General features: G+C 33.6%; 1 protein-coding gene across 2 annotated transcripts in view; it reads left to right on the top strand.

Annotated features, from left to right (window-relative positions):
- CDH12 (cadherin 12) overlaps positions 1 to 12,697 on the top strand; it is a 279,426-nt gene that overhangs the window by 71,436 nt on the left and 195,293 nt on the right. For both annotated transcript variants that reach the window (XM_079918024.1, XM_079918023.1), the window contains exon 2: positions 7,582 to 7,876. In XM_079918024.1, coding sequence (XP_079774150.1) covers positions 7,582 to 7,876 — 295 coding nt within the window. The remainder of the gene's footprint in view (positions 1 to 7,581; positions 7,877 to 12,697) is intronic.

The following is a 12,697-nucleotide window of genomic DNA, read 5'->3' as shown; positions in this document are numbered from 1 at the left end:
AATTAGGGCAGTGATGGAACTCCACTGTGGTTAGAATGTCCCCAACCAAATATCTGAAATTAAAAGGAATGATTGATTCTCTTTCCATTCAACCTAGGACAAAACTGCAATCAAAAAATTCAACCCACAAGTTCAAAACTCCATCCTTAAATATGAACAGACAAATGAGAGTCTTCAGACATTTAAGGAAAGCCAGCAATATGAAAGTCAAAGGCTCAAATACCAAAAACAAAAAAATAATCTAAGGAACAGAAAATTTAGGAAACACACACACACACACACACACACACAAATTAGAGTCCTCAAAAAGATTCAAGAATTCCCGGTGTCCACAAAATAGGAGCACAATTCTATTAAAAGGGGGCATTCATAGTAAAGGAAAAAAATCTTGGAAATTAATATACCTGTCATATGTGTGTGTGCACACATGGGTATATGTGTATTGACTTTGAAAATGCTGAAAATAATCAATAAATAATTTTAAGATAAATTTTAATTTTTTCACAAAATAGACCAAAAGATATAGAAATGAATGACTGTAGAAAAAATATATTATTTACAGAAGGTCCATGAGATCTAACATTGAGCATATGAATTCCAGAAAGACAACAGGAAACATGGAGGATAGAGCATAATCATGGAAATAATCATAAAAGGAGATTTCTCAGTGCTGAAGGAAAATAGTTTTTGAACTGAAGGAACTTACTAAGTGCCCGACCCAAAGAAAGAAACACAAACACATATCAACTCACATCTGGAGACAATGTTCAAAACACAAGCACACATAAACACACACTTGGAGACAGTGCTCTAAATAATTAGAATACCAAAATAAAAATAAGATTGTAATTTTAGAGTAATAAATAAAATGGGGAGAAAAAAACAGGCTCTTTACTTGCAATGGAAATATAATCAGACAGACATCAGTTTTACCATTGGTTTCTAGAAGACTATAGATACATGCCTTTAAATGTGTGAAGGGAAAATTATTGCCAATCTAGAACTATATGCCCAGACAATAATTAAGTATATGTGTAGGTAAAGAAATAAAGGCATTTCTGACATCCAAAGACTAAAGAAACTTCCCTCTCACAGACACGTTCTCAAGACGTTATAGGAAAAGCAATTATTCTCTAATAAATATGTAAAATAAATAAATAAATAAAAAGAATACATCTACAAATGGAACAATTCTCATAGAAAAAAAAGTTATAGGAGATTGGCGGCAACAAACAAATTAGTCAACTAATATAGAAGAAAATATAAAATCCAAGAAATAGTGTTTCAAACCAGGAGATTAATAAAGAAAAATTCCAGGTTGAAAATCGTGCAAATGCTCTAGTTTGGAGTAGGAAGAAAGAGGGGTCCCTGAACAACGTATGTTTTGAAAAGGAGATTTGATGTTGGCCCTGAGAAATGAGGTGAGCTTAAAGATATGAGAAAAGTAAATAATACAAACAAAAAGATATCTCAAAAAACTCCATATGCAAAATGAAAATATTGTAATCATATCGACACTGTATGTTATTTGGCTATGAACAAATATATGTACATTATTATAATTATCAAAAGAGTGTTAGTGTTTTGTTTAGTTTTATTTTATGTTTTAGCAGCAACTGATGGAGAGGGCTTTGAAGGCCTATGTATTAATCGGGGTTCTCCAGAGAAATAGTCAATAGGATATATATTTATTTATTATCAAGAATTGGTTTGTACAATTTTGGAGGCTGACAAGTCCCGGGATTTGCAGTCAGCCAGTTGGAAACCCAGGAGAACACATGGTATATTTCTATTGCAAAGACCAACAGGCTCGACTCAGAACTGATGTTTCAGTTCAAGTCTGGAGGCAGAATAAAAACCAGTGTCACAGCTTGAAGGCAGCCAGGCAGGAGGAGTTCCCTCTTACTCATGGAAGGGTCAGCTTTTTTGTTCTATTCAGGTCTTCAGTTGATTGGATGAGGCATACCCACATAAGGGACCACAGTCTGTTTTACTTTGTCTATTGATTCAAATGTTATTCTAATCCAGGAATATCCTCACTGATATACCAAGAATAGTCTTTGACCAAATGTCTGGGCATCCTATGGCCCAGTCAAACTAATACATAAAATTAACCATTAGAGCTTACTTTTAAAAAAGAGACCAATAAATAAATAAATACATAAATAGACCAAATTGACAAAATCTTTACGCTTAATTCTGTATAATACAGACAATGGAATTCAGGGATGAGAAAGGGAAGGAGTTTAAGGGGACTGTAAAGGTGTTAATGTTATAATAGTAGAAAATAGAGAACCACAGTTACGTTGTATGATTGAACTGAATTCAGACCCAAAGTACACGTATACTATTCAGACCAGTGTTTCATTGATAACAAGTAAAATAAGAGATACTAAAACTCTACTGGAAAAAAAAGAGGTGGCATGGGGTTTGCAAGTCAATAAGTATTATTCAAATTGATAAAAGAAATACTATTATAACATTTTTTATTTAACAAATATCCACATTTTTTTTTAATAAGAATTCAACAGAAACAGTTAAAACATGATTTCCCTGGTGAATGAGACTGAGAAAAGGAAGGTAAAATTGTGCATTACAAGCTCTTCCATACTCTGATTTTAGCCATTTCAATGTAGTACTTTGATTAAAATACCTGTGATTAACTTAAATAGATGTAATAAATTCATACTTATTGATAAAGCAAATTGTTATATAATCCATCTAAAATTCAGGTTATAAAATAGTATGTAGTGTACCATAAAACCTATAGATATATAATTAATAAAGTAATTTGCAGGTATATACATCAAATGAAATACCTGTTCACACAATTTTTGATTTTCTAGCAAAAACTTTTCAGAATCATACATTTCTCCTCCCAACATCCTCCATGCCCTCCTCATGCCTGTAACCACCCTAATCCTGGCAAATAGCAAATGGAAATAAAATCATTGCTGGGTATAGTGATATAAAAAGTATTTCCCGGGGCTTCCCTGGTGGCGCAGTGGTTGAGAGTCCGCCTGTCGATGCAGGGGACACAGGTTTGTGCCCCGGCCCGGGAAGATACCACATGCCGCGGAGCGGCTGGGCCCGTGAGCCATGGCCGCTGAGCCTGCGCGTCCGGAGTCTGTGCTCCACAACGGGAGAGGCCACAACAGTGAGAGGCCCGCGTACCACAAAAATTATTTCCCATTTTATGTGCACTCTTCAACCCAGAGAAAATAAGAATAAATTTCTTTTTTTCTGCAGCAGTTTGTAAAATATAATCTGAGAGATGCTAGTAAACACTTAATTTTAGATTAGCTTTCTCAAAACTTTTAGACACTGGAGTTCAGATTTGCTTACACTCCGAAGCTAGTCCTCGGTATCTTTTTTAAGCCTCTCTCGGCATCTCATTTTCACGCTACATCTGAGATGACTTGGAAAACATCAGAAAATAACAACACCACTTCCACAAAACAACTGCCTGGACAGCGCATGTTTCTATAGCTATCACTTATGGAACTCTCTGGGAGAAATTTTATTTTAAGTGTCAATACTAAAAGATGATATTATTGGATTTGGCTGCTTCAGTCAGTAAATATAGTCAGCGCCTACTCAGAAACAACTTTTTTAAAAAAATAATCAGAATAAGAAATATTTCTTGCGTTATTTTTAAATCACTATAAAGGAAAATAATTTTATCCTGTGGAACTATTATCTTGCATGGAACTTAAAGCCGCTGTGTAAAATGGCATCATGTGATTGTTCATAGTTAACACAACCCAAAGATTCAGCAAGTGAATCCTTCTGTAACCCTCCCGCCTGCTAAATGCAAATAAAACTGAGAAGTAGCTTCATAACGTAAGCTAAGCCTGAGTTGCCTTGCTAAAAGTTTAAGAAACCGAACTCATCTGTAGACATCAAGTTCTGGAATCATTCAAGATTCACAATTTTTTGATTCATAAAATTTACATTTTTGGTCTTTATAATTACCCTTCTATTTATATTTACCTGTTTATTTAAGGAATTAAGACAACACACACATATTCATCACATTGTTTATAAAAGGATAAGCAAAACCCATTGAATCATTCAATTTCCTTTGAACAAATGTAGTACAGATATTAAAAAGTAATTCTGAAAAGTTTCAAATTATACTGAAAATGATTATGGTATATTGTTATTGAAAATGTTGACTTGTTTCTCATTTTTATATCATGTGTATATATATTTATAATCAGATAATATTAGATATACATATAAAACATATACAAACATATTTCTATATGTATACCCTTTCATTTATATATGAATATATGTGTATATATAATGGAAAGTGTATAAAATGATAAAAGAAGTTATCTCTAAGTAAGAGGATGATAGGGATTTTTATGTTAGTTTACAACATAAACTATTATGTTATATATGTTCTCTATTCAAATTATTTTATATGTGATACAAAGCAAATTCTGCAATACCCAACATCAGGCCAACATCATTTATTTAACATTAGAATTGACGTTGCAAAAATACCAATACTTTTAGCTAGTCACGCATGTACTGGACTCAATCAATACTGAATAACTAATTTTATTTTATTTATTTAAAAAATATCTTTATTGGAGTATAATTGCTTTACAATGTTGTGCTAGTTTCTGTTGTACAACAGAGTGAATCAGATATATGTATACATATATCCCTATATCCCTTCCCTCTTGAGCCTCCCTCCCACCCTCCCTATCCCACCCATCTAGGTCATCACAAAGCATCAAGCTGATCTCCCTGTGCTATGCAGCAGCTTCCCACTAACCATCCATTTTACATTTGGTACTGAATAACTAATTTTAAACATTGCCCATCAATGCTGGGCACTGCAGGTGATCTTCTTTAAGGTATTAACATGCAATGAACTGCTGTAACCATTCTAATCCTCTCAAGAATTTTACATTCATCCATCTCATTTTCAGTTCAAATTTAACATATTTTCACATATTTCTTCTGAAACTTTAATCTCTGCAAAACCCAAATTTAAATTAGAAGGAAAAGGTAGAAGTGTAAAGAGTAGCAGCAACTGAATTTAATTTGGATGTTGAATAGAGCTGAAAAGACATTTGCTTTTTTATTCATATGTCAGTTTGAAAAGAAAACAGTTCTGATTTTGGCTAAATGAAAATCTTTTTTGGTGACTCTACTTGGATCACATTGTAAAAACCTACTTAAAATTTTCACTTGCTTCCACAATATTACAACATATTCTTTGGAGCCATTGGCAAAATAGATCCAGTTTATAAAGACATTTGCTTTTGCATTGGGCTTTTGCTTGTCTCATATCTTTAGATAAATTTGAAAGTAAAAGTAAATGTTCATGTGTTGAATATCTTTAATAGTATGGATGAAATTTGTAATTTGAAATTCTTAAGTTCAAAGAACATTTATCTACAGCTTGATTTTATGCTTGAAACTTCCTATGCTTCATAGCAGTTCATAAAATATTAGGAGGAAAAAACGTCTTCCTGTCATTCTTTGCAATTTTCCTTAGACTTGAGTAAAATATACAGAAACTTTTAAAGAAAAATCAAAACCTGGTACCCCCTTATAATTTTCTCATTGTTTAAATTATATCATTTACCCAGTACAAATCCTTTGCTTATGCTCTTATAAAACATACTTTCAGAGCAATTTGAAGTAAATACAAATTCACAAAATGAATAAAGTCATTTTAATAACATGAATATGAAGGATGACGTTATTTTACTGAAGCTAAAGCAGAATGTTGAGTTTAAGAGAAAAGATGTAGGCAAGTTGAGTTTTGTGTTTTGGTATTACTAATATGAATACAGAACGCCTATTTGCAAAGGATAACTATATAATTTAAAATATTTTCAAAGCTTTTATGTTGTGTTGAAGCATTAAGAAAAACAACTCATTTTTACCCCAAATTTTGCAAGACACCTATACTTGTGTGAAAAATTTAAATCACAGCCCAAATGGCTATGGTCACTTTAAAAGTTTAACATTTTATCTTTGACTGATCCGTTGACTGGAATGAGCTTTTAAAAATAAAAATTTGGGGCTTCCGTGGTGGCGCAGTAGTTGAGAGTCCGCCTGCCGGTGCAGGGGACACGGGTTCGTGCCCCGGTCTGGGAGGATCCCACATGCCGCGGAGCGGCTGGGCCCATGAGCCATGGCTGCTGAGCCTGCGCATCCGGAGCCTGTGCTCCGTAGTGGGAGAGGCCACAACAGTGAGGGGCCCGCGTACAACAAAAACAAAAACAAAAACAAAAAAACCCACAAAAAATAAAAAAACTAAAAATTTGAACATTGAAATCAAATGGCTGTACCTAAATGAGTGAGAATAGTTTGAAATATTTTAGATCAGCATTTGGATAAAAAATAATATTATTTATAAGAATATGTATCCTTTTTAATTTAAATAGAATGTAAATCTATGTTATTTATGAAATATATGAGTACACATATTTTTAGAGAATTATATATAATGAAATATTTATATCATATTATTTATCTATATACATTTATTCTTGGATAATTTATAGATCTCCAAGACTATGTCCATCTATCATTAATTCTTGGACTCCAGATTGAAAAACACTGATTTACAGTATCACAATAATAATTTCTCTTCTCTTTGGTCCTCTCCCTTATTATATTGATGTGTGTCTTATTCCATACTGTATTATAGTGAATTATACATGTGTTGAATTTCAAAAGAACTTAGCAGAAATTAAAAATTTTCTATATTATAACATTTCAAATATATAGAATGGATTAGGGCTAACCATTTGCCTGTGAATCTGAAAGGATAATCAGTTATTCTACCCATTGCTTGGCTGAGTAATACTGAATAACTCATTGAGAGTCAGTCTGTTAAAATGAGATACTCCATAGTACATATCTGAAATTGACCTGGTATATCAAAACTCTCCTCTCCTTTCAAATGAAAAGGCTCAGTGTTTTCTGATTTTTTTTTTTTTTTTACCATATCTCTCACTGGATTCACGTCACTGATTTCTAGCCTCAGAGTATTTGGAAGTTGTATGATTTAATATATATGACCTAATTTATTTTAATACAACAATCATTTTAAATGAAACTCTAAGTACACTTGAGTTGTGCATTTCATTTTATGAAAATTTTATCCCCCAAAGTATATAAAAGAAGTAAGTGTTCAAAATAGTTGTATTTATGCATGTTGATGGATTTGGGGCTGTACTTCTAACCTCTGTAATGCATGGAGAAATAAGATGGATTGACAGGAGAGTGAATGAAAGGATAGGGATATGATCTATCTATGTGATAAGTCGAAAGCTTATATGATTAAATTGGAAGATAAACAGTGGAATCTCTGAGATATATATAGGTATATATAGGTGTCCACCATACATTTTTTCAACTTTTTTTGTGTGTTAAAAATGCTTATAATAAAAAAAATGGTGGGAAAAAAAAGGAAAAAAAACCATAAGATTTTGGTTTAACTTTTCTGGTAAAAAAATTATACTGCAAGTATGGCTTTTTAACGTGGGGCCATCTCTTTAATGGTGTTTCTCTGTCTCTCTTTCTCTCTCTCTCTCCCTAAAGCTCCATTCTGACTTAGATAAGGGAGAGGGCACTGTTAAATACACCCTCTCAGGAGATGGCGCTGGCACCGTTTTTACCATCGATGAAACTACAGGGGACATTCATGCAATAAGGAGCCTGGATAGAGAAGAAAAACCTTTCTACACACTTCGTGCTCAGGCTGTGGACATAGAAACCAGGAAGCCCCTAGAGCCTGAATCAGAATTCATCATCAAAGTGCAGGATATTAATGATAATGAGCCGAAGTTTTTGGATGGACCTTATATTGCTAGTGTCCCAGAAATGTCTCCTGTGGGTGAGTAAGCGAATCAAAATTCTGTCAGATGAGACGAGGCCTTTTCAACATTTATTTTCTCCAGGTTGACGGAAATATCTGGTTTGTAACTCAAGATTATTCCTGCACTGTAGAGGATACAATTAATTTCATTTACTTTTTTTTTCTACTTAACTTTATTTTTTCTTCCTGCTCCATTCTAAATATATGAATAGATACAAAAATATCTAGGATATATAACATTCTTCACTATTTTACAATCTTTGCATTTCCCTGAATTCATGGAATTCCTTTGTACTTTAAGTACATAACTCACTTTTTACAGTAATTGATTGTCATTGCAAATTCAGATGCCTACACAGTGTGAAGGTAACATCAAATACCAGATAGTCCTTCTTCACTCAAAATAAATTATTCAAAGTATGTATTGCATCTGAGTCTCAAAGTGGTTCAGAAAGGGATGTGTTGCATTCTTTGTAGCTATCCATAGAGACTCTGAGAAAAGGTATTGTACCCTTTGTGGCTATAAGTAACCTACAGTAGTTATTCCATCAAACTAGGAAGCAAATATCATTATGAAGTCATTACTAGAATAAATTTACAGTTAAGCTATAGTATCATCATCATTCTTAATAATTTAAATAAAATATAAATTCAACAACTTCAATTCTCAAAGTCCTATAATATGTATTTTAAGGTCAATGAGTTAAGGATTCCAGCTTTACTGACAAGTTTTAATTATAAATTTTATTTCTTAGTCACCACTGCCAATCGCTCAATTTATTTCATAGTAACTTCTGGTTTCTAGCACATGTGTAAGATAAAGCTACTTATCACTTCTAGGTTTCAATTTGAAACTCTCGTATATGAGCCATTGTTACTATTTCCCATGTGTGACATTTCTCGGAGGGTTTCTGCTGTCCCCCACAACCATCCCAGACATGCAAGGAAGATTGCACAGACTACCCTGAGGGCGACACAGGTTAGTGGCTGTAGGAGTTGTCACATGGATTTACCATAAATGCACTTGAAATTGTGTCTGTGACCTTATCAGGTATTCAAAGACCATATTCTCTCCTTCACTTAAGAAATCAGCTCAGAGGAGTTCACTTCGATTTAAAATTTTTGTATGCATATTCAGGGCTGCAAATCTTTTATTCAGTTTCTGCTATTTTTTTTTTTTTTGAGCTGCCTCTTTTACGTGGTGTTATGATTGCTACAGGTTTAGAAATACAACTAGGAAAAGGTATTAGAAACTAGTCCCTGAAAATGGGGACAGCTGTTTTTAAACTTGTGTCTTGGTTTTACAGGGGCAGGAAAATGAAGGCAGTACTTTGAGGAAAAGTATGACCTTTAAGAAGACAATGCAATCCAGTACATAAATTCTTTAACCTGGTGCTTATTTCATGTAAATTGGAAATATTTACACGAATTTATGGCCTTTAGTGACACTTTATTACTGAAACAGCATCCTTAAAGCAAACACACACATCCCTCTACAGTATTAGAAAGTTCTATCTTATTAGATAAACAATTAGTTTTTTTGTGGTGCCAATTAGGATAAAGGATAGGGTCGCAGAGCTGAGCCCTGATATAAGGAGTTTGCAGCTAGTGCCTGGAGAGAGGAATAAATCTGGGAAATCAGGCAAAGGGGAGGTGAGTGAAAGAACAAAGTGGGTCCAGCTTTAGTACTGGAATGAGACAGAATTTGCTGTGCTGCCACGAGTTATCAGAAAGATCTATGCAAGAATAGGTTCTTTAAAATGTCTTCCCATGTACCGTAACTGAAATTTCTCATTGGTTATTCAAGAGACCTTAGTAAATACCTAAACTGGTTTCCAATGCACCCTCCCTTTTAATTTTTTTCTTTTTAATAACAGAACAGTATTTCTTTTGAATGTGGAACCATAACATATGTCATGAGTTCACCCAGGTATTCTTGGACTATATTAACATAACATGCCCTTTTCAAATAAATACTAAGAAGTAGAAACACCACTTGCAAATTCAGTATTAGAAATGAAATACCTATCAGGCACTACTTTTGCCATCTTCTGGAATCCTACCTATACACCTATAACCAAATACACCTGTTAGAGACCCAGTTAGATTTGCGGTATTTCTTGTTTTGGCTTTTACCTGAGCAACTTAAAGCTAGCCAGAAGATGCTGTGTGTCCAGATATAACATTTATGTCCCTAGAGCTCCTGAACTCCATTCCCAAGCACACCCTTCTTACCATATGGAAATGGTTTAGTGCTCTAAGTCACTTTATCTAATGATTATTCTTTTCTTTATTTTCTTTTTCCACATTCCTTCTAGGCAATTCCTGCTTCTGTATCATTCTCCTTGGAATATTAAAATAATGTTTAGTCAACACCAGATAGAACTAGCCATGGTGTATTGGGCAATATAACTATTGTGGCAAATCTCACTGTTGGCTTTGTATATCTGTGCTTGAGGTATCCTCTAGGAGATAACTGTCCTTTCCCAATAACTGAGGATGTTCTTATTTCACTTTTAATAAAAGACTCAACCAATTTAAAAAGAATAGAGTAAAATAGCTTATTGTCTAATGCAAAAGGTCAAGAAATAGTCTATTAAGCAAATGTCAGTTTAGCAATAATGGATTGTACATCTGAACATATGATGAACGATTAAACCAGGAATAAAAAAAAAACTAACAGGAAAATTACAAAAAAAACATAACTCTACAAAGGGAGGATGGTGGTGAGCAGGGTGGGTGGAGATTTTAGAGGAAAATCAGTATTTAAGATTATAAGACTATGGAATGTATTTAGTCCCAAAAGTTGAAGAAAATTCTCATGAATCTATGAATTGTTTAAGAGAAAGGTCACTTTGTCACTTGTGCTACATCCAATATGCCATGGAAGTAATTGATATTCACAGATAAAGTGCTTTTACTCTGACCTAAGGAAATTACTTAATGATCCAGATATTCCCCAACTCAAAGTTTCTCCTTGGAGACAAATTTGGACGTTATGAATGTGGTCTTAATTCTATAAGATCACTAGAGTAACAATGAATTATAGTAATGTGCCTTCTTTAATATCTGATGATTTCACATCAGTAGGGTGTGCGGTTTAAATTACTTTTCCTAGAGTGCTGACATGTATAACATCTTTAAATCCATATTCATACCTGCATTGTCTTCCTCAGCCTGAGCTAAACCAGTTTTAGGCTGCTGATTTGGTTATTCGTAACCAGGTCCCTATGACACATTTTATAGATGTCAATTGTGAATCATGATTTATTAAGTTAAGACCTACCATTTCCTGAGCAATAGGTAGGGACCAGGTGACCTAATAGAGATTTGCATTCCTTGTTTTATTTAGCCATTACAATAACTCCGTGCAGTATTGTTTACTATTTGATCTTTATTTTTCTATGAAAATTCCTATGGATCAGAAAGTAGGAATTAATCCCAGGCTCTTTAGAACAAAGTTAATTGCAATCAGTTGTACCCTTTTTCTAGGGTTAGTGGCTTCTAAAATTTCTTTGGGAGCTTTAAATTTATTTTTTAATCTCAGATGAACTTGTGAAGACTTCGGAATTCATATTATATTATTGTATTATATTATAATTTGAGGATGGGGGTCCATGCTTAAAACAAAAAATCTGAGGAATATATCTCTTATCCACTGATTTTAAAAAAATGTTTAGAGAAGTTTAAATAAAACAGATATACTTAAAGGAAATTATACTGCTGGTTTCATAGAAAAGTAAATAACATGTACCCCCTTGCTTTTTTCTATGAATTGTATTTTGATTTACATGGAGTTTGGGGATATATTCCAAGATGAAATTGTTGGTGGAGTTTTTGGTAGGTTATTAAACAGAGAATATTTTCTACACGGTCACACCTAAATAGTCCAACTCCAAGAAGGAAATAATGAAGACTGTGACTATACTTAATATTAATTTATTATACCTTTATTATGATTTTGAAACATACGTAAATCTTCACACTTCCTTGCTTTCATGGAAGTGTTATAGAAAGAGAAACCAAAAAATGATAGAAAACACCTTATCATACAAGCCAGCCATGGTCACATAGAGCAGCTCAAGTAATATAGAATGAACAGGCAAACTATCATTGGTTTCTATCTGTGCCCCATAAGCATAGTCCTTGTTAGGAGACTGGAGAAAGAATGTTGGCTGTTTCCTACAAATAAAAACATTCTCCTTATACAACCAAAATACATTTATTAAAATCAGGAAATTAACATTAATGCATTATTACAATCCAATCCTTAGACTCTGTTCAAGCTTCATCAATTGTCTCCATAGTGTCTTATATAATAAAATGTTCAAGGTCAAAATCACCTACTGCATTTAAATGCCAGATCTCTTTAGTTTCCTTCAGTCTGGAACAGTTGTTGACTTTTTTTGACTTCCATAACCCTAACATGTTTTTCCTGACCAGTTATTTTTTAGAGTGTCCCTCATATTGGGTATGTCTGATGTTTCATCATGTGAAAATTCAGTGTATGCATTTTTGTTAGGTATATCACAGAGGAGATGCTGTATTCTTCTTGTTGCATTCTGTCAGGTAGAACATAGTTTCAATTTGTCCTACTACTAATGATGTTCATTTTTATTACTTCACAAAGGTTGCATATTATTTATCTATTGCTGCATAATACATTGACTAAAAACTTGGCAATGTAAAATAACAAGCATTTATTGTCTCACAGGAGCATGGATATCCAGGAGTGGCTTAGCTGGGTACCTTTGACTCAAGGTCTCTCAAGAAATTGCATCCAATCTGTTGGCAGGGGCTATGGTCAACTGGGGGGAAGTAGGAAATTGCTTCCATGTT

The sequence above is a fragment of the Stenella coeruleoalba genome (genome assembly GCF_951394435.1).
Source record: "Stenella coeruleoalba genome assembly, chromosome: 3".
Taxonomy (NCBI): domain Eukaryota; kingdom Metazoa; phylum Chordata; class Mammalia; order Artiodactyla; family Delphinidae; genus Stenella; species Stenella coeruleoalba.
The sequence above is the reverse complement of the archived record's forward strand: the minus strand, read 5'-3'. Positions and strand labels throughout refer to the sequence as shown.